The sequence below is a fragment of the Xenopus laevis genome, chromosome 1L (genome assembly GCF_017654675.1).
Source record: "Xenopus laevis strain J_2021 chromosome 1L, Xenopus_laevis_v10.1, whole genome shotgun sequence".
Taxonomy (NCBI): domain Eukaryota; kingdom Metazoa; phylum Chordata; class Amphibia; order Anura; family Pipidae; genus Xenopus; species Xenopus laevis.
The window spans coordinates 73,263,666-73,286,407 of NC_054371.1; the positions used below are offsets into that span (position 1 = coordinate 73,263,666).

At 35.0% G+C, this 22,742-nt stretch overlaps 1 protein-coding gene across 14 annotated transcripts in view; it reads right to left on the bottom strand.

Moving 5' to 3' along the window:
- Nucleotides 1-449: 449 nt before the first annotated feature.
- Nucleotides 450-22,742, bottom strand: part of camk2d.L (calcium/calmodulin dependent protein kinase (CaM kinase) II delta L homeolog) — a 112,095-nt gene continuing 89,802 nt past the window's right edge. For 4 of the 14 annotated variants that reach the window (XM_041590375.1, XM_041590364.1, XM_041590367.1 and 1 more), the window contains exons 14-21: nucleotides 22,118-22,171; nucleotides 20,887-20,931; nucleotides 14,507-14,555; nucleotides 11,321-11,404; nucleotides 7,378-7,453; nucleotides 3,924-4,018; nucleotides 3,494-3,719; nucleotides 450-2,268 (exon numbers count right to left, since the gene is read on the bottom strand). In XM_041590375.1, the coding sequence (XP_041446309.1) occupies nucleotides 2,265-2,268; nucleotides 3,494-3,719; nucleotides 3,924-4,018; nucleotides 7,378-7,453; nucleotides 11,321-11,404; nucleotides 14,507-14,555; nucleotides 20,887-20,931; nucleotides 22,118-22,171 (633 nt within the window). In that variant the 3' untranslated portion in view covers nucleotides 450-2,264. The remainder of the gene's footprint in view (nucleotides 2,269-3,493; nucleotides 3,720-3,923; nucleotides 4,019-7,377; nucleotides 7,454-11,320; nucleotides 11,405-14,506; nucleotides 14,556-20,886; nucleotides 20,932-22,117; nucleotides 22,172-22,742) is intronic. The other 10 variants (XM_041590421.1, XM_041590381.1, XM_041590384.1 and 7 more) reach the window with 3 other exon arrangements.

Consider the following 22,742-nt stretch of genomic DNA (forward strand, 5'->3'; position numbering starts at 1 on the left):
TATTTATCAACACTGGGCTAAGTTGCACCTGGACATTAACCCATGACAGTCAATCACATTTTTGCATACACTGCTTTCTACTTGCAGCTGGCTGGAAAAAGTTAATAACCCACACTGCTATATGTTACTGCCCAAGTGTAAATTTACCCCAGTCTCACTGATTGCTATACCAACCATATTCTATGTATGATGCTAAAGGTGTGGCTGCCAGCTAAATGGTACTAGTACCCACCAGATGGTAGCAGACTCTTGAGGCTTTCCATTCAAGTAATTGGCAAACACTCTGGGACAGGAAGATTTAAGTACTACCGGAGGCAGTGGAAATCAAAATGTTATGTATTCCATAGTAGCCATTTATGTTGTTCGTTGTAGACATTGACTCTATCAAGTGGTATTTAAACTTAAGTATATACATTTCTACAGGGAAAGAAAAAAACGCCAGCAAAACATCAACATAATCCACAATTTTATTGACATGTTAGTTATAACAATCTTTTTTTTATGGCAGAAATATATAAACTGTGCCCATCAGTATATTGCAACATTTCAAAGGATGATATATTCACCATGGTGCAGAGGTTTAATATTGATGTCCTCACATGGCCGTGTGGAAGACAGATTTGGTCTACAGTACTATGTCAGCATTTCATGCTAGTTTTGTTAAGTATATGAAGCTACCATAATAGTTGGACATTGATATCAGCACACGATAACTAAATACTAACAGTGGAAGCACAGCTACAATAAAGATATACAGAAAACAAATTGCTTGTGTTAAAATTTCACAGATTTCATTGGCAGGTTAAAATGGCTCAGCACATTGATTTGTTTATATAGTGTAGAAAATTGTGTGTTTATTCATTTGTCGTTAGCATTACTCAGCTCACATCCACTACTGAACAACATGTAGAGTTGTAAAAGAATTGCTTGGAGTTTCACGAGGTTGGATTAATGCAAATTCAAACGACTTATTTTTCAGGATGCAGACCAAGGAAAAACAATGACAACGCTCCAGCATGCACGTACAGCACTAAAGTAACCAGCCCCTAAAGATGTTCAACAGAACGACAATGTATCTAATGTTGAAATGAAGCACAACCCCTCATGGGGGCTCAGGTTTAGTAGCACAGATACATAATATGATCAATATAAATCAAGTTCACCAAGGTTCCATTAGAAAACATTTACAGACAACAATAGCATTCCCTGCATATAGTGTTGGAAGTTCCCTCTAGTTTATATATCTATATATCAAAAAAAAAAAAAAATAACAATTGTGGTTTTTGTAGCAGATCATTCTAAAAGCTGCTTTTCATTTAACCAAAAGCATATCCAGTAGTATGCGCTGGGACAAAACAGTTTAGCATCAGTAGAAAGTTATTGGTAAAATGTAAGCAGTGCAGAAATAGATTTATGAATACCCATTCACAAAAATGTAGTTATATTATTCAACCCTGTTATAATCTTTAGAGCCCATATCCTTTACAACATGACACAATATTTTAAGTATAGACTATACGGACACAAAAAATACATATATCTTGTAAGCATTATATACCCTGAATGTAAAATTGTACTTTTTCATAGGCTTAATTATCAAAAAGACTACCTATATTAGCCCCCAACCGTTACCAATATTCACTCATTAAACATTAATCTGTGGAGTATACTGTATATAAAAAAAATATATAGAAGAGATAGAGAAAACTACTCCAAAAATCTTTCAGACTATCTAAAGTATATTCAAATTATTGAGAAGGTAATTAAAAGTGACATACAGCATATGACTGGTATCACAAGGTTCCAAAGGTTTCAAATGATGCAATTTGTGCTACACTAAGTTATTTGCCATGTTATGACACAATAGTGTGGAAACCAGTCAGTCACTGCCTATATATTTTATATCTATACTGTTTGTTATGATCTCAAGACAGAAAAGCCTGTGCTTGCCTGTGTGTACGTTCATAGATACACACAAATATAAGCTGACTTGCTTCAGTTAACAGACACTTGGCAAAATCATAATGAACCACTGAATGACACAATATTGTAACTGCCTTCTTCATTTATTGAATCCACTTTAATCAGCATTCTTATTGAAATTGGAATGTTATTGACTTGAGCAGGAGTCGACTGCAGGAAATCACCGAGGATGAGGATTTACTTATGGAAACACCCTGTTGCTGGGACAAAGATAAGAGACTGAGTCCAAAATGTACCATCCAGTTGTCTTGAATATTTGAAATAAAGGCTTGCAAGGCTTATTAGCTAAAAAGGAAGAAAAAAAGGATAAACAAAAGTAATAATAATGAAATAGGTTTCAACCCACCATCAGAGACTGAAAGCCTAGTGGATTTGCTGCTATGGAGTATTGCAACACAGAATCAAAAAAGAACATTGCAACTACTTAGTACTATATAATTTATGTTATAGCTTAAACTGCTTGATTATACTCATCACAAAGGACTGGCAAAAACATGATGTAAGTGCAGGAGAATTTTAAATCCGGCAAGGTTTGAATGATTTATTTTAGATTTAAATGATTCATTCAGGCTTATTTGTAAATTAAATGATTCATTCAGGCTTATTTGTAAATTAAATGATTCATTCAGGCTTATTTGCAAATTACAATGGCATAAATTGTGCATACAAAACTGCAGCTGCGGGTGTGCTCATTAACGGCAACATTTTAATATATCTGGCTAAAGCTGGCCATAGACGTACAGGTATGTCCGACAAATAGTAGTGACAATCTCTTATTGATATCGTCAGATAGGAAATACATGCAGAGATATTATCAGTAGCCGATATAAGGGGTCTATTTAATAAAGGTCGGGTTTTATTTACTCTAACTAAACTTTAAAAAAAAACTAATTTTTAGAGGGGGGAAAAACATTTTTAGAGAATTATTGTGCCCCAAAGCAGCAAAAAATCAGAAACTGAAAATACTCCAACTCAAACCTGTCGAAAAATTGCAAAAGTAAATTTTCTGGTGTTTTGGGGTGTTTGCCGCTGTTTTTCACATGAAAACTCAATACATTAGAGGTTTTTAAGTCTATAAACTCGAAAAAAAAAAAATGTTGGTAATCATTAGTAAATTAGCCAAATTCGTGGATGGGAGTGAGGTCGAGTTTGTTTCTAGTAAAATATCAGGAAAAAAAAAAACAGGTTTTAGAAAATAATCCCCTAAATCATTTAACCTGTCCAATCGACTGAACAACCAATCGCCATGGTACAAAAATGTTGGGACACTCTACATACGCTCCGAAAATCATACAAACCTTTGTTTTACAATGGTATATTTGCATCTATGGCTAGCTTTAGGGCAAGCCTTTGCACACATTAAACATTTTTTTTCCTGAAATATTTTCAAATATGTTTAATTTTAAACTACTGTAAAAAAACAGTCTATTAATTTGTAGGAATGCATATTTTAACATTGAAATAATTTGACAGGAAATATAAAGCAGCAGCTTACTGGGACAGGCCTTACTTCGGTATTGTTGGTGACCCAGAACGATGGAAGTGTACATTCTGCCATTTTCCATCACGACGGTGCCACACACGGGTCTCCTCTGACTGCATTGTTTTTGGCATACCAGCGGAATCCAAATACTGGGTAAGACGAATGTATGCTATGCATGCAGCATCTTCTCCAATCAAATGAACATGAGGATTCAAGATGATGGTGTGGACTGGCTTGTTGCTCTTGGATAGCGCTATAAATCAAGAACATAATAAAAATGTACTGATTTACTGGAGAAATATTTCAGTTGGAGCTTTGATTTACTCATGTCTCAGCACTAAGGCACAAAACTGTGGAAATTATTTCCTCTCAGACATTTAGATACATTTTATCAAGGGGAGCATTTTTTTTAATTCTAAAAACAGACACACACACAAATAGAAATAGACAAATCTACCATTTTCAAAATAAAATCGATGGAAGTCCATTCCTTCTACTAGATTTCCTAGAGCTTCTGGTTCAAATGATGTAAGGCCTGGGTCACAAATCTTTCTGTAAATAGAAAAAAAAATCAATAATACACCTTTTTCTGTTTTTAAACTATATCATTTATAATCTTTTGAAAATCAGTGTTATGTTTGGGGTAGCCGAGGATGAGTAGAGTATAACAGTGCTTTATTAGCCATGCAGACATTACACAACAGTAAGCTTTCACTTTTAAGCTACCAGGAAGAATGCACAGTATAAGTATGAGCACAGTGACATCTACAGGCCATTTGTATAAACACCACATATTCCCCCTATAGTAGGAAAGCATTTGGGCAAATGTAATAAACACCAATAATAAAACAGTATACATATTAAAGCAATATTATGCATCCTTCACATCACATAGTCCTTGGTCCATGCAGGTAGTTTTCTTATTCTCTCAGTACGCCTTATAGGTTCACTTTCTTCAGGCCTATTGCATTTGGCATCAGGAGTAGGAAAATGACCTTCATCAAATGGAGCTTCTCCAAAGTGATATCTAACAGGAGCAAGACGACTTGCATTCCATATGCATCCATCAGACATTTCATATGTGTATGGTCCTCGCTGGCGTCTCACTTCAAGTGGTGCAGTAAATTTAGACTGTGCTTGTTTCAGTATTCCTGGTTTCTTAATTCTGACTAAAGATCCAGGCTGAAAGTATACTTCTCTTGCACCACGTTTTCTGTCAGTATAAGCCTTGCATTTGACTTGTTGACGTTTCACAATGTCAGCAGTGAATGATTTTGTAGGCACAGCATTTTGTGGAAGTTCGATGTCTGCAACATGTAACTTAGAGCGCATCTGTCTGCCATGTAATAATTCAGCAGGAGATTATTGGGTTGTTGCATGGCTCGTTGCTCTGTAGTTATGTAGGAAGTAAATACTTTCCACTAACGATGAGGACCCTCCTCCACCCGCTCCGATGACTTAGGGCAGCTGGGAAATTGACAAAATGTCTAGCCCCATGTCAGATTTCAAAATTGAATATAAAAAAATCTGTTTGCTCTTTTGAGAAATGGATTTCATTGCAGAATTCTGCTGGAGCAGCACTATTAACTGATTCATTTTGAAAAAAAATTTCCCCCCATGACAGTAGTGACTTCATGAACATCTTTAGCACAACTACGGCAGATCTTAGCAAAATGTCCTACTTGTGTGCATTTGCGGCACCGTTTAGCTTTTGCAGGACATGTAACATGATTTGCAGTGTGTTGTGTTGAACCACAGCGAAAGCAGTATTTTGTATTTGCTGCACGGTTGTACAGTGAATCCCTTTCCTTAGCACTGTATTTTGCCTGTGACTGTGCATTATTAGGCCACATTGCTGAATTCACAATCTGTACAGTCCCAGCAGTTCCCTGACTGAGCGTTTTAGCCTCTGCCACTGCTGTTTCAATTTGGCTACAACTGTAATAGCCTTTGCAAGGGTTAAATCCTGCTCTAGGAGCAGTCTCTTTCTAATGCGAGGTAAATTTGTTTTTTCCCACTATTTGGTCTCTTAGCATTTCATCTGTTAGAGTCCCAAACTCACAGGTAACAACCAGCTCTCTCAAAGCTCCTACAAATTGTTCTGTGGATTTGCCATTACGTTGTCCACGTTGACGGAATTTATATCTTTCAGCAACCACATTTATTCTTGGCACGAAAAAGTTCTTTATAGCAGTAAGAGCAGTTTCATAAGTATCATCAGGTAATGGTAATGTATAGAATATATGCTGTTCCTCTGCTCCCAGGCAGTGAATAAGTAAAGCACGCTTTCTAGCAGCAGAAATCTCTCCTTGGTCAGCAGCAATAATGTATTTTTCAAACATACGAATCCAAACAGTAAAAGGTATGGTAGGCTCACCAGGGTTTGTAAGAAAAACTGCAGGCTGCTGCAGAGGTAGAAGATCCCATCCTCGTCGCCATTTGTTATGTTTTGGGTAGCCGAGGATGAGTAGAGTATAACAGTGCTTTATTAGCAGAGTCATGCAGTCACAACAGTAAGCTTTTTCACTTTTAAGCTACCAGGAAGTATGCACAGTATAAGTATGAGCACAGTGACATCTACAGGCCATTTGTATGAACACCACAATCAGATTGCTAAGAAAAACCCCAATACTTGAAATAAAAGTAAAATAACGAGTGATTATATTTGGATATTAATTTTCTAGTTGTAATTCGTAAAATCTTGAATGCCTTTTTTTTTTTTATTTGCTATCAGGTTTTTTTTATCCCAGGTGTTGTGGCAGTCAATATAAAAAAGTGTTTACACATAAATAAAATGATTTTTCTGTAAACCATGGCAAAATAACTATTTTAATACATGTGGGCCACATGTTGGTGATGTATATGTTTTTGAAGTTGCCCAGAAATCTGTGAAAATTAGAAAAATTTGAAATGGTGCTGCCCAAGCAGACTAAGGCATATCATTTGGGGATATTTTAAGTCTACAAAATGAAATGAAAACCCCCTTTAAGCATTTACATCAGTCCACAATCTATTTTTCCCAAAATATTTTACATATTTCAAGTACAAACAGTTGCTGCTCTGCTTCTATGCAATATAATATCACAATGAAAATACCAGTGTCCATAACACAGGTTCTATGTTATTTGTGGAATTATTATAAACTATATCCACAGCTTTCCTTAACCGACTCATTTAACTGATTTTATTTTCTAAACAAGGAATGAGCAGATATTGTTTTAACAAATTTCAAAAATGTCTCTGGAAGAACATAACTGTGTCCATTAGCAACCATCAGTCACAGAGTGCAACTGAATTTCATGCCTAGTGCAATCCAAACTAGACAAGGGTCATTGGCAATTATTTCCTTTGTTTTATCCATCTGCCAATTAGTGTTAACTAAAATAAAGCTTGGCTATTAATGACCACTTCAAGAAATAGACTGAAATCAAGTAAACAAAAAACAGTACTAAGATAGCATCAATCCAAACATCTCTGTTGTTCTTTTCTCAACACAATACTTTAGATTTAATTCTGCTGAATACTCTATATCATAACCTGGATGAATGTATATAACCATACACTCATTTGAAAACAATGGACCTGAGGCAGAATGTCGCTGGATTAATGGAGACAAAAGAAAGATATTTTCAAGGCAGGAGAATTGCAAATTCCCACTCTAATAAAATCTTTTAAAAACGAAATTTACTAATATTTAAGAAAATAATATTAAATAAATAGCACCTTCCCACCAGAACAAATTGTGGATATGTCAAAAGGAATGGAAAGTAACAATACCCCTTTAACACCTGATGGAAAAAATAGTGCAGGCTGTAGAGTCATGTATGTAATGACTAAGTTGCAAATACAATTTTGAATTCACCAAGTTCACATTTAAAAATAATAAAGAATATCAGAATATTTGTACTTACGTATAAGCTTCAAAGTCTCCATTATTTATGGCTTCAATTAACTGCTCTGTAACTTTGATGATTTCTTGTTTGCGGGCTAAAATAGAAAAGAGCTGGTTAACAGAATTAAGTGAAGCAATGGCAAATAAACTTTAGTAGCATGCACATTTAAATGCTAAGTAGCTTTAAAGAAAAAAAGTAGCAGCATAAACATTTAAAAATGCACAGTAATAAACTGGTTATGAGTAGACAATCTGTTTTCCCAAATATGTATTAAAACAAAAATTTAGCAAATTCTAAAACATATTTGATATACATGTACTTTTTCTATAAGTTTCATATAGGTCATCCCTATATTTTATTGGTGTTTTATGTCCTACAGTACTTTGTAGAGAATGCCCCCCTCATTTCAGCACTCCAATGCACAAAATGAGGCCCATGCAACGATGGGAGTGGAAGAACTTAAATGATTTGCACAAAGCCCTGATCTCTACCCAAAAAAAAACATTTTGAATAAATTGAAAAGATCTAGGACAGCTCTAACCAATCTCACTGTCCACTTCAGGAATGCGCTTGTGGCTTAATAGAAACAAGTCCCACCAAAGCCTTTCAAAATCTAGTGAAAAACATCTAGTTGGAAAGGCAGTAGATTGCATTTGGTAATACTGTGAAATACATCTTAACATATGTTCAAGAGTCAGATTATGTTAAAGCAATATTGTCTGTAGAGTCCATGAACAGGCTGTGAGTTTGTATCTTGTTTAGAGGTCTGCACTTGTACAGCTCAGAATGTCTCAGCTCTTAACTGCATGATCCAGCATCAACAAATGGCTGTACCCAATAATGAAACTTAACTGTGGTAAATATTTATTAAAGAGGCCCACCAACCAACAAGCATATACAGGTATAGTTAAATATACTAATATTTCCTGTTTGTCTGAATCAGTGATGTTTCATATACTGGTGCCACACTGCTGGCTTTTCATGGCCCATTATATCATTATATATCAGAAATATGGAAGACGTTCCCAATGAAGATAGAGAAACAAGTGCCCATGGAGACATATATTTTTAATATGGCCCCTGCCTCTGTACTGTCAATACAACTAATTTGAATATATTAGTTTGGTTCTTGGAGCTTGATCCATAAAATAAATATATGATGTGCTATATAAGAAGAGTAACATGTTACATACGCCTAGAAAGAAACAACATTATGATGCTTAAAACATCTGCCCCATATACATTTTCAAAGCTAATGAAGCCATAACCCTTTCCATTTCTACTTTTCCACTAGCAAAAGGCAAATATTATACTTTGAATACAATGTGTGCAACCCAAAACAATGTTAACCCAGATTAGAAGCCCAAACAAACTGCTGTGGACCATAGCACACTTGTTATAATGTTCATGCATATAGTCCCGTGCAGGAGAAGGCAATGTAGTGTGATGTTTTACTGGTAGAGATTCAGATTTGAAAAATGTATTTTCTAATGTGTTGTCACCAGCACTGGAGGAGATTTAGACAAAATAGTACTGTCTGCCACTGGCCTGAAAGGCTTTGGGAACCTTGCACAGCTCTTGAAAAAATGTTCATGGTTATTTTCATGCTGAAGGAAAATGCTGGATAAAATCTACCCAAGAACAAAACAATTGGAGAGACAGATGCTCTGCAACATTTTTCAGATGTTAGAATTTTTGAGTCGATCAAACGTAATAAATCTGGCCATATACAGTACATAACACACACACACACATATATATATATATATATATATATATATACACACTTTCTTTTTGCTTCATAAGACCTATGAGTGCGGACTTTTTTTGTTGTTTGTGATTATGACTCCATGATCCAGCACCTAGGCATTTACAGGTACTCTGAGTGCACCTATCTATTTGTATATATATATATATATATATATATATATATATATATATATATATATATATATATATATATACATACATACATACATACATACATACATACATATATATATATACATATATATATATAAACAATGTCATATTTTCATATTTTGTATATTTGTAGTATAAACACTATATAGACATTATCAATGTGCTTACCTTGTACTTGATGAAAACTAAGCTAGCATAAATGATAGAAAGACTATCCTAATGTTATATTTAGTGGTCACATTACAAAAAAGATCCCCCAAGCACAACCTTCCATGAAAGTGGATGGAAATATACACATTTAGCCAATTTTGCTATATTCTGTACTCTCTAACTTTTGTAGTAGCTGCCAGAAAACACATTTTTACACTTCCAAAATTCCTGACCTATCCTTATTAGAATCGATTCTTATCTGAAACATTCATTTTTTTTTACATAAATGGTGTATTTATTTAAAGGAGAAGAAAAGGTGAAATCACCGGGGGTGCCAAAGGTTAGGCTTGCTCCTTGGAAAGGATTTAAGATATGTGCTTAGGATCATAGCCTGTATTCCATGGGCAAAACAAGATTTACCAGTGAAGAAGACAATTTATGCCAAACTAAAACAACTATACCTAAATAAAGGAGGGGGCTAAGACATGTCAGCAACATACAGTGCAGATTTAACATTGTTGCTGTTGCAGTTTCACAATAATTCATTCAGTTCTAGTCATGTAACTTGAAAAGTTAGTACCAACTTCAATGAGAATCATGACAATAATGTGACTTTCACACCTCTATGAGTTACAGCTAATACCTACACAAATAAATTCAATGCAACTATTGTGATTGGATGTTAGTGACTGTATTACCCTTAAGGGGTTAAAATGCCAGGGCTTGGATGAGTGGTTGAACATTTTCAAGATTACTCAGGGAGTCCTGTTCCTTTAGAGTTGTCACTACTAGACATTGCCTTTGTGAAGACAATCAAGGACTGTGTCTTAAGGTATCAACAAATGTACATGGTTTACATTTATCAACCAAGCAGCACAGGTAGATCAGTAAACTAAAAAGTAATACCAATGTTCTACTTTATGTCAGAAGCCACAAAAAACTTTTGGGATTTCTAAAGGTGCTAGGTCCCTCATTATTCATTCTGTGAATAATGTACAATTCCCAATAGCACCTTATGGTAACGATACTCAAACCTCAACCCTCTCCTATGCTCAACACAGATTTCTTTAACTCAGGCCTGGTTCCTTGAGGGTTACCGTATATACTCGAGTATAAGCCGTCCCGAGTATAAGCCGAGGTACCTAATTTTACCTCCAAAAACTGGGAAAGCTTATTGACTCGAGTATAAGCCGAGGGTGAGAAATGCAGCAGCTTCTGGTAAGTTTCAATCAAAAAATTGAGGGTTTCTGCTCCCATTGGAGGTGCCGGCATCTCGTTTTTGGATGCCGGCGACCATTCTTGGACGCTGGCGAATATTCTTGGAGACTATTCTTGGACGCCGGCGACTATTCTTAGACGCCGGCGACCGTTTTTGTGCTTGACCCGAGTATAAGCCGAGGTAGAGTTTTTCAGCATATTTTGGGGGCTGAAAAACTCGTCTTATACTCGAGTATATACAGTATCTTTGATTCTGCCCAGTACTTTACGTCATATCCAATCAATTACTAAATGATGGACCCTCATCCAGAGAACAATTATAAATATGAATGTATATTACACAAGATGTCAAACAAAGGTCTAATTCTTTCTTTCATCATGTCATGTATAGACTACTGCAACTCTCTATTCATTGACCTTTCTCTCCGCTATATTTTAGGGTAATATTCAAACTACTAATCCTGAAAATCAAAGCAAACTATGTCCTACCCTACATCTCTGTACTAATGTCCAATTACTTATCAAACTTCTCATAATAATAATTATGAGGGGTGGGCTAAGAATATTAGTTTAAAGCAATGCCTGTTCTATATTTTTACATTACGTTGTAGGACAAACATACATGTCTCATTGTGCAGTTTAGGTTATGTAGACCCCCAAGATAACTTACACTGCACAGATGAAGAAGAGTAACGGGAGGGCTCAGATTCATGCAAATGAGTCTTTGAATAAGTGTTTTCTGTGCACTTTGTTGCTGAATTGATGGAAAGAAACACAACATATGAACAAATGAAAATAAAGATGTAGAGAATGACCAGAATCTTCAGCAGGAGCTGACAGCAGGAACGACCACTGGGGCACTGTAAAGATGGATCCCAATTAGGTGATGAGGAGGAAGGAACAGAAGAGGAAGAGGAGAAGTATGAGGAAGGCTTTTGAGCAGGAGAGAAGCTTCTCTTGCTACATTCCTTTGTGAAGGCTGCACTTGGGGCATGCAAAAATGAAGAAAAAGAACAAACAATATAAAGCGCAACAGAAATCATAGGCAACACAAAAACATATAAAAACAAGATGCATATAGAGAGTGAGAGAAAGCGAGCGATGAGGTGAAAAATGGAGATAAGATGAAATTATATATCTATTCAAATGCCAGTGTTGTTTCCTTTAAGTAATTAAAAATCCTATATTCTCTAGTTAAAATAATGTAAATAAAATCACAAAGTAATGACTATGAATAAAACTGTGTAAGATATAAAGGAAAGGTAAACATGCATGGAATTGAAATGGAATGAATGTGGACAATGAAATAGGATTATTGTAGAAATCCCCCGTTTCTGCAAACATTTTAAAAAGTGAATTATATGAGCAACACAGTATTATGCCAGCAGCAGAGCAGATCTAAGTACTGAATTGAACATTTTATTTTTTAGAAACAGTCTCTAAATTTTAGTATAATATTTAAACTCTCAGAGAAGACCGTTTCTATGCATTAGGCTGTTAGCACATATTCTTTGTTGGTAAATGATTGGTTTTTAAGGGGACAAAGCTCTTACAACAGCACTACTGCAATTAAGTCTATGGAGGCTGCAGTGGGCAAAGGGAATGGTATGAGGGTTAATGTGAGGCTAATCTTACACTGTTTAGTATAAACAACCATCCCAGTTCTTCACAAGCTTTACAACAAGCATACAGATGCAGCCACTTTGGTTTGTCTGTTTGACACAGAATAACTAAACACAGATATCCCATTTATCTCATTTAACACAGAAAACTGTGTCACAACAACCCATCTAATTAAAGCATTCACCATTGTGAACAATGGAGCTTTGGTATGCTAATGAAAAGGTTAAATGCATTAAATGAGTTAAGATGACTTAAGATAACACAGTTTCTTCAATTACCCCTGAGTCATGACGCATTTAACTCACAAATCCAAGTGGCTTCATCTGTAGCTCCCTTCCTTAATCTGAGGAGGCTTATTTTACCAAAACTTTCCTTTAGATTTCACTGCTTCCAGTGCATCAAGACTCTCAATTACACAAGCCCAGTAATACTGCAACTATGGTTCCATAAAGGAAGATAATTTACAGGTGCACAACCAGTGGCTCAGTGGTTCCAATGCAAAATTTTAAGTAGGGCTCCCAACTTACACATCACAAATACCTATTTGCACCAGTTTTCCACCCCATCTATTGACCTATATTCCTCTACACCTAACCCCTTCATGCTACATACAAGTTTTTTACTATTTAGGTGCTAAGATATATTATATTTATATATTTATATATATGCATAACAATTGTATTGTCAATAGAGTTGGCTGTTCATTCATGCATATATTCAGTAGACATAGGACAATTTTAAGTGGGAGAAGGAACTTCGTTATGTTTGGTTTAAATCATTCCTCTTTAATATGTGCCTTGCATGTGCTTACTTTTGAACAAAAAAACAATTTAATTTTAGGAATGCTTCCAATGCAAACAGCAACAGTCTGAGTAATAATGTATAATCAGGACAAAAAAAATTAAAGTAAACAATGTCAAAATGTATCTGTTCACATTATGGCACAGTTACAAAAAAAACCCCCCAAAACTCATAAAATCAAATAAAATGATGCTAAAAATTATGAAAATGATGCTTTAAGTTGTGTATAGCGATGAGTGAAATTTTTCAGACATAGACTCCAATGGGTGAAAAAAATTGCTGCACGTCAAAAAAAAAAAGAATTCTGTAGATTTCTGTGAATTTTTGCCGTTTTGCAAGTTTTCGTGAAAGGGGTCAGTATTGCCCATCACTATGACACTCCTATTCACATTCATAATTAAATATGACTATTTATCTAATGCTTACAGTTTATGTGAATATTACAGTTTATAATGTGAAGCGATTTTCACCATAAGAATTGGTCTCACCAAGAACATGTCAATATGATTAAGTTGTGTCATAAATCAACCAAATCATACATGTACATAAAACCACATTATACATTTATAAGACAACTAAATCATAACTTTTAAAGTCCACTGTTAAGTCCTAAGAACAAATAAAAACACACCAAGTGGCTATTATGCTTTCCTCAGCAAATATTATCACCCATGAGTAAAGAAGGTATCTTATGCCAAGTCAGGACACTATGAACATAATATATATGGGCCAACTTTAGTGGATAATCCACTAAGCAAAACTACTTTTTCCTGCCTGAAAAGTAAATAAAGGACACCTACTTACCATACTGTATTAACTTAGCTGAATAGCTAAGCTAAGTAGAATTAAAGTATAATTTTTTTTTAACTAAAATGCATTGTAGCATCTAAAATGCAGCTAACTGAAATAAGTTAGACACTGGCACCTGAACAGATAACTAAATAACTGAAGTGGGCACATCTATTAATACAAATTACATCTTTGCAGCAGGATCTTGACAAACTGGCAATCTGGGTGGCAAATGAGATCCAATGTTGATAAATGTAAAGTCATGCACCTAGAATTTAAAAATATGCAAGCCACTTATACACTTTTTGGCAAGCACTCTACAGGTGGAATATTTAAGACAAAAAAAAAAAAAGCAAAATACTCATACAGTGGTGTTAAAGTCTTTCCTAAATCATGAACATCTGACACTCATCAGCTATCCCTTATATGTTACTTTACATTCTAAAGTGACATTATACATTAGACTATACTTCAGGTAAATAAAGAAACAAAATTAGGATTTCTTGTTGAGAAAGTCTATTGGCGATTTAAAATGTTCAGATTTTTCCAAATAGATTTTACACACAGATAAAATAATACACAAAATGGCCTATAACTAAACTGCAATTTAACACATTTTCTAGCATTACTACTGTGATTTTACCTTTCACATCTTCATCTTCAATGGTGGTATTTGAGCTCTCTGTTGACTCCTGTTGGGAAAAGACATAAAGGATGAAAGAAAACTGTACACTGTTTCAAATATGAGATCAATGGAGAGCTTACTCAGGTCAAATTCAGAACATTTCCTTTCCCATTGCAAGACAGATGGAAAATGGTCAAAAATGCATACAAAAATACGATTATAATAATATTGCCGTATAAACTGACTTTTTCAGAACAAACAACAAAATATGCTAAAATGAAAATGTTTGCGCTTCTGATTTATGTAGTTGATTAAAAAGATTTAGATACATTTTCTCTTTGTGATTACTGGCAATAATAATTGTTACTGTTGATTATTTAACCCAGATTTGTACATTACCCCCCCAAGAAACTATATAAGTAATAAATGGACACGACATGGCATGTGGTCTTAAATTGCAATATTGTCTTTCTTCCCACAATATTGAACAAAGCTAATAGGTATATATGTAAAGTTGTGTTATTTGTTGCTATTCATTTATTCAAACTTATCCCTGGTGTAACCCATAGACAACAATGGGACAAATTCATGCAGCAAAGAATTTATGTTTTAAAAATTGCCAGTACTCAGCATTGGTATTTATCTGGCTTTTTTCAAGATACCTTTCACACTACCATCTTACATGAATCAAGATAGTCACATAAAATCATGTACACAGCTTTATTATAGCTTATTATACATCTGCTGAGAAGCAAGAAAAGTTAAATTGATACATCAAATAAATTGCAGTTTTTTCTTCCTTGCTTCCTTTGAAGTACATATGTGGATGTACAATACATAGGCATTAGTTGGTCTGCACATAAAATTTTTGAGCAGAACACAAACCAAATTAAAGGACCGGTAAATGACCAAAAAATTAAATTTTGTTTTATATACATTAAACTTAAGCTGCCAATAAATGCCCACATTTGATCAGGCAACATTTCGGATTATAGCCATATTGCTCAACTGTCTGGGCATGATCGGTAAGTCAGTGGCTGTTTAGACAGATAATTCTGCAATCCTGGTGGATCAAGGATTCCATGCTAGTCAGCCATATATGGCCACTTTTACCTTGCATTGGTATACATTTTGTGTTTGCTTTAGAAATATAGTTTGTATAAATAAGCTGCTGTGTAGCTATGGGGCAGCCATGCTGAATGCTATATAATGTTTACAAAGCAGATAATATTTAAGAGTTTAGTAAATGTTCAGTTGAGGTGCTCCCAGAATCAAGGTTTAATATAATAAATGATTCTTCGCTTTCCCTCACCCCGCTCTGCAGATCTTATATAAGAAGTTCTTCTTCTCCTCACCCGGCAAGTTATTTATAAACAAAAAAGTTCAAAACTAGGGGAACCCTGTAGTAGTAATTTTTCCACCCTAATGCTGCCAAGGACCTCCCTCTGCACACAGAAAGGTTAGTGCTCTACACACATTTACACACACATAAATGCATTTACGCATAAACCGTGCACATTTTACAAAAGGTAGCTTTTTTTGGCTTTTTTTCTTCTGCACACTTTTGCACATACAGTATTTACACACTTTTTAGAGCTGTACACACATGCATACACAAACACACACTTAGGGGCAGATTTACATAGGGTCGAATATCGAGGGTTAATTAACCCTCGATATTCGACTGCCGAATGTAAATCCTTCGACTTCGAATATCGAAGTCGGAGGATTTACCGCAATTCCTACGATCGAACGAAAAATCATTTCATCGAACTATTAAATCCCTCGAATCGAACAATTCGAAGGATTTTAATCCATCGATCGAAGGATTTTCCTTCAATCAGAAAATTGTGAGGAAGCCTATGGAGACCTTCCCCATAAGCTAACATTGGCCTCGGTAGGTTTTATTTGCCGAAGTATTTTTTAAAGAGACAGTACTTCGACTATCGAATGGTCGAATAGTCCAAACCGATTTTTAGTTTGAAAGGTTCGATTCGAAGTCGAAGTAGCTCATTCGATGGTCGAAGTAGCCATATTCGACCATTCGAAATTCAAAGTATTTTTTCTTCAATTCCTTCACTCGAGCTAAGTAAATGGGCCCCTTATACTTCTCTTTTATTTCTTCATTTTATCAGTTTGCCTCTTGTTATTCCTATAAAAACTGTTGATTTCACAGTGTGACTATTGGATCAAGCATTTTGACCACTAATCACGCTGTCAAATTATTTATTTTGTTATTTCATCAATTTGCCTAATTATAATTGATTTTTGTGATTTTATTGTCGTATGCTTGAATTGCTTACATTTTTTAGCGTCGTTTTGCACTATGATCATTTGGCGTAGATATGCATTTTTAGTAATTTTATATTTGTTAGAATGTGTACTTTACAAAAATATCTGGTTTTGGGGGTTGGTCTCGTACATTGGGTATCAAACGGTTCATTTTACCCCAGGCATTCATATTGAGGGTGTTTTATCCTGGTACCTAATGATATGTGGGAGATAATATGCTGCAAATCGGAAGTTTCAAGGTGATTTTTGGAAATGTCACCACAATCGCAATATGGTCACCACAAATATGGTGAAGTGAACATTTGTGTTAGTTGAGTTAATTAATTACAAGTTACTGTTAGTAACATCAAGGAAAAAGAATCATTATTTGTTTAAACAGGACAATATGTGATATTTGCAATGAATAAAACTACAGTTACTCTGACAATGTGTCTAAACATACACTAAGGGGTCTATTTAAGCTCAAGCAATCTTTAAGGAAACAATGTTGTGTTCATTTAAACTCAAGGCAGTCTAACAAACACCCATGAAAATGCTGGTATCACCCTTTAATTTATAGTTCTGTAGTCTTAGGCCATGCATATGGTATTTTGCTCTATTAATACGGCCCCAAAGTAACCAAAACAACAACCCCCCAACAGAAACAGCCATGTTTTAACATCCAAAGCAGCATAGTGCAGTATGTGGGAGCAAATGCATTTGTTTACAGCTTATATATATGGGGCCTGATTTACTAAAACCCAAACAATTTTTATTGTGTGGTTTGTTGATTAGCAATTTACTATTTTTAAAATTTTCCACAGATGGGGAACACCTTGCTAGTTTTCCAGCATTCTATAAAATTAGCAATTCAAAAAGTCACCATTAATTTTTTAATGCACAGAATAATTTTAGTCATTGAAGGGTCATTTATTTTGTAATTTATTTAGTAAATCAACCAATGTGCAAGAATAGGGCCGGGTAGCATATAATGCAAAGTGAGTACAAGTATAAGACAGCGGGTGAGGGCAGAAATGTATTATCTAAAAACCATGATATATCAGCACTAACTGAACGACCATCGGCCCTCCTGCTTCTAATCATTTGGCCTATTTCATGTTCATTCACTATTTCTGTATTAGACCAAAAAAGCTATATAGAAAAAAAATGTAAAGAATAAAACCGATACAATAAGGAGGTGGAAGAAAAATAGCTAGGAGAATGGGCCACCAGCACATACAGCATTAATCATCCATAATCATTTATGTTAGGTATACAAAAGCCACAATAGACAAATATTTATGAAAAGGCAGTAAACATAGAAGCATAAAAACACCATAATTGAATTCTTATAATAATGTACTTTTGTTTTCTAATTTTTCTAATTCTAATGAGGCATAAGTCATTGATTGTCTAATAGCTAACTAAATTGAGCAATATACAATGAAGAATAGACCATCACACATTCATAGGAATGCTGCAATCTCACCCAGGGCACAAGAGGAACCTGCAGCTTAATAAAGATGCAATTAATCAGCAATTATCCTAATGGAGGCATTTGTAGGAGGCATGTTGTACTGCCCTTAAAGAACCAGTAATTCAAACATCCGTTCAGGTTCACCTGAAGAGAAACTAAGTGCTATTTTCATTTGAAATAATATATAAATGACACAATTAACTAATGAGCATGTTTGCTATAAACTATACTGTTGCTTCAGGTTACAGAACTAATTATTTGCAGGCTAAACTGCTACAGCAGATTGTCAAGGCAAGGCCACTTTTTTTTCTATGATTAATCATCTTCAACATAACATTTTCCAGTGTGCATTGCCTTTATTCTACAGCACCTGAACAGATCATGTGTTTGACTTTGTAAAAGGATTCCTTAATACTCTCTCAGAGGAAATGTTTTCTGAAATTTTAAAACCAGTTCTATCTGATTCCAATTTAATACCATGTCAAGTCCAATTTATTGTCATCTCTTCTGCATACAAAGAAACATACACAGTGAGAAGAAATTATAGTATACATGGACCCGGAGTAGCCGCTGCTACCTCCCTTGAAACCATCTTGCATGAGGCTGGTTCATTCAGTTTTGAACTGGGGAATCCATAAGGATTCCCAACAGTTCAGACTTTGACATTTTCGGAAAGAGTTTTAACAAACCAACACATTTATCAAAAATTATTTACCGGTATATGTACATTCTTTACAAAGTGTTTAGCTGCTGATGGTATTTGGACAATTTTTATACAGGTATAGGATCTGTTATCCGAAAATCCTTTATCCAGAAAGCTCTGAATTTTTTACGTTTTTGAATTATTGGCCTTCTTCTCAATCTTTCCAGCTTTTAAATGGGGATCATTGTCTAAAAAGCAAATGTTCTGTAAGGCTAAAAATTAATTGTTATTGCTGCTTTTTATTACTTGTTGTTTTATTTAGGCCCATCCCTAGTCATATTTCTGTCTCTTTAAATAGTAAAAATGGAAACCAAGTGCAAATTGTCTAAAAATATCACATATCATATGAAAAAGAAGAGGTGGATAGGCCTAGTAAGAGAAGTGTGAGGTTAGTTTTGTAACTCACTCTAGGAGATAGGATCCGGATAGCTAGTGAGCAGCCTGATGCTCCGACAATGGATTAGTAATCCTGGGTGAGACCTTGCAGAGTAGGGACTTAGTTGTACAGACATAGGGATAGAAGATCACTTGAAGGGCCTTGTACTCAAGGATGGACATTTTTGAGTGAGACTAATCTGCAGACTGCCATTGGTAAATGATATGAGCAAGCAATGCTAGAGGATCTCTTTGAGAGTAAATTCTGAACAATCGTATTGTCTCGTTTGTGATCACCCTCCAAGAGATTGCTATACATCCCTGCAAATAAAGAGCTATTGTTTGTTTTAAGAGCAACTGGATCCTAACTGATTTATTCACCCTGAGATTTCTAGTTCAACACCCTTCCTCCATTAACTCCACAAGGGCCTAACTTAAGATCAAGAGTCAGCTTGTTCAGCAGGGAGTATTGCTGGGAGTTGTCCATCACCAGGTGGAGTTGACTGTAGCCAAAACCACATTCTCATCTATCTGGGATACAAAATAAGCACCAATATATATAGTTCATAGCGATATTAATGTGTTTCAGGCACAATTGTAATTTTGATGCAAATGGAACTGCACTGACTTTTGGATCACATTGTAAGTATTTGGAATTAAATATAAGTTCTAATTATGCATTACCTGAGAGGTCATTAAGTGAGCACTATGGAGCTCGCTTGTACATCCCTCAGCACTCCAGAACTTGTGGCCCTGGGAACTGTAATGTGTATTTATCAATCTGTACCAATAATTTTGAGGGGATAACTAATAATGTGTGCTTTAGCCTGTGGAAGAAAATGCACAATTTCTATCAAATTTGTTTACATCTATATACATATTTTTCAAAGTCCAATAACTTAACAATTGTTAATGAAACAATGTTTTGTTTAGTTTGTTTTTAGGCAATTATCTTAATGTGCCATTTTATTAACATTGCTAATTTATACTAATAACAAAAGAATGTGCCTGTACTGACTTGTATAAAGACATTGTAAACTGAAGCCCTACCTAAAAAAAGTACATGCATGTTCATATATTGTCATAGTATCTCCATGTGCTGTAACATGCACACAAATAAAAACGAGAGCAAAAATGGTTTAAGTCCTACAATGAATTCTATGAATGTAAATTTGTAAAATTCAAAATGAGAAGAATTCCAGGTTTCCATGCATAAAACATTTAATATATAAAACAAAGAAAATTTGAATTAAAAAATGTGAATGTAGGCACAGAAACATTCTACACATTCGTATTTCTATTTATTATAATGGGTACTGGGTGGCATTTTCGTATGGCATCTAGCTGCACAAGATGCTTAAGGAGGACATTCACTAAAGAGTAATGGCTCATGGCAACCTCTTCATTTTAATTCAGTAAATAGAAAATGTTTCTACATTTTGGGAGGCTATTCTGTTTAGTGAATGTCTCATTTTGCTTGTAGGAATGATTTTAGTTTTAGTTAGTTACAAAGTGTTTGTTGATGAAATATGCAGATCGTAAAGCAAGATGGAGTTGATTCATTCTGAATACCTTATTTCCATCAGCAGGATTGTGGATTACTGTAGATTGGGGCTCCTGAGTAAGAACAAAATGAGAGAGAAAAACAGTTGTGCAGGTTGAAGGAGAGCATCAAGACCCAGATATAGAGGAATGCAGACAGCCCTACAGCAAGGCAAACTGTTTGCAAAATATGCCTTAGACATCATGTGTCCAAAAAGCATAACTATGGGACAGATCTTCTTACCTACAAGAGCAGCATGCAAGGACCTTATTCATGATCACTATGCTACTGGCAGAACAGAGACTCTTTTCAATCTTGAACTGTAACAATTCAGATTATTACTGATTTTTACACAATCACATTGTGTACAATGTCCACATTAAATGTATGCAAGATCCAAATTGACCTTTGAGTTTTGAAAATGTTAAATTAGCTTGCATTCTAAGAGCTCTTTTATAATACAATGGGAAGTATGAATAACGCATTTAGGTTTTTTACATAGCTAACTTTAACTCAATACAATTCAGTTGTATTTTGTTCTACTGTATAAAAACATACGTGGCTGATAAATATGCCATGTTTTCTTTTTGGTTTATGGTATTGATTTTTGAGTTTTTGTCAAATTTAGTGACCCAAGCAGAAAACAGGTCAAGGAGATGTTTTTCATTTTGTTTCATTTTGCTTTTATTTATAATGTCTATATTGTAAAAGATACAGTATATAACTAGTATATCCAGAATTAATATGTATTAAGCCCTTGGATATGTAGGGAAGAGCAAATCATTTAGTTGGTTTCTGTCACTAAACAACAAGCACTATAATCTGAATAAGGTCATATTAGTGTTGCAGACTTATGTTAGCTCCCACTAATATCCACACAATGGTTAAACAAAGTAAAACGTTTTCATTTTGGACATTTATTAAAATGAGCTTAGTGCAACAGAAAAAGCACATTCTACTCACAATGGTAAAACATGCAAACGTCTCAGCAGCAATGACAGCCAATGTGCCACTGCATTTACTGTACATTCTACTTACAATGGGATACAACATGCAAATTGTTTAGCAGAACTAGCAACCAATAAGCCAACTGCCTGTACTGAAACAGTAAAACACAACTATGTACAAAGAACCTTCCTCACAAAACCACAACCACAAAAATAACGGTTTAGAATTTTCAAAGCAAAACAGCAAAGGCACGGAAAAGAAGCAAATAGAAGCTACTATGAGTAATTGGGTTAAGAGAAGAACTATTAATACCAGAGGCGGGGTAGGATCTTTAGGGCTGGTTATAACGTTGGCTTTGTTGTTTATCTGTGGTTGGCAGAGAAACAGAAACAGAAAAAGCATCTTACACTATTTTAGAAGCCAGCTCACAAATAGGAAAATAAAGGAAAATAAATTCAGAAAATCTTGGTTCTTTGCCAGTCTGTTCCAGGCAGCGAGAAGAGAACAGTATACACTCTGCTGACAAGATACATCATTATCACATATGTTTAAGCAGCTATATCACATATCTGAATCAAACTAACCAAATCTTCTGAGAAAGAAAAAAAGCAGACCCCCTGCCCAAAATGGAAAACAAAACAGTCAAGGCATATTCAGCATCTCAGTTTCAGGTTAACTCTTCAAACCATTTTGCTGCAATAAAGATTTTAGTGAGTAGCTTTCATTGCTGGTCAGGAACATTTTAAACATGTATCAGGGCATTGCAAAGTAAGGAACAGTAATACTATGGCTACAACCCACAATAACAGCTCCATTCATTTAAAGGTCAGCTAAGGTATCATTAAAAGCTTTCTTAATTTTGCATGTATGTATATATGTGCTACTTGTGAATGCATAACTGTACAGTAGAAACATATGACAAACAGGGGACAATTAC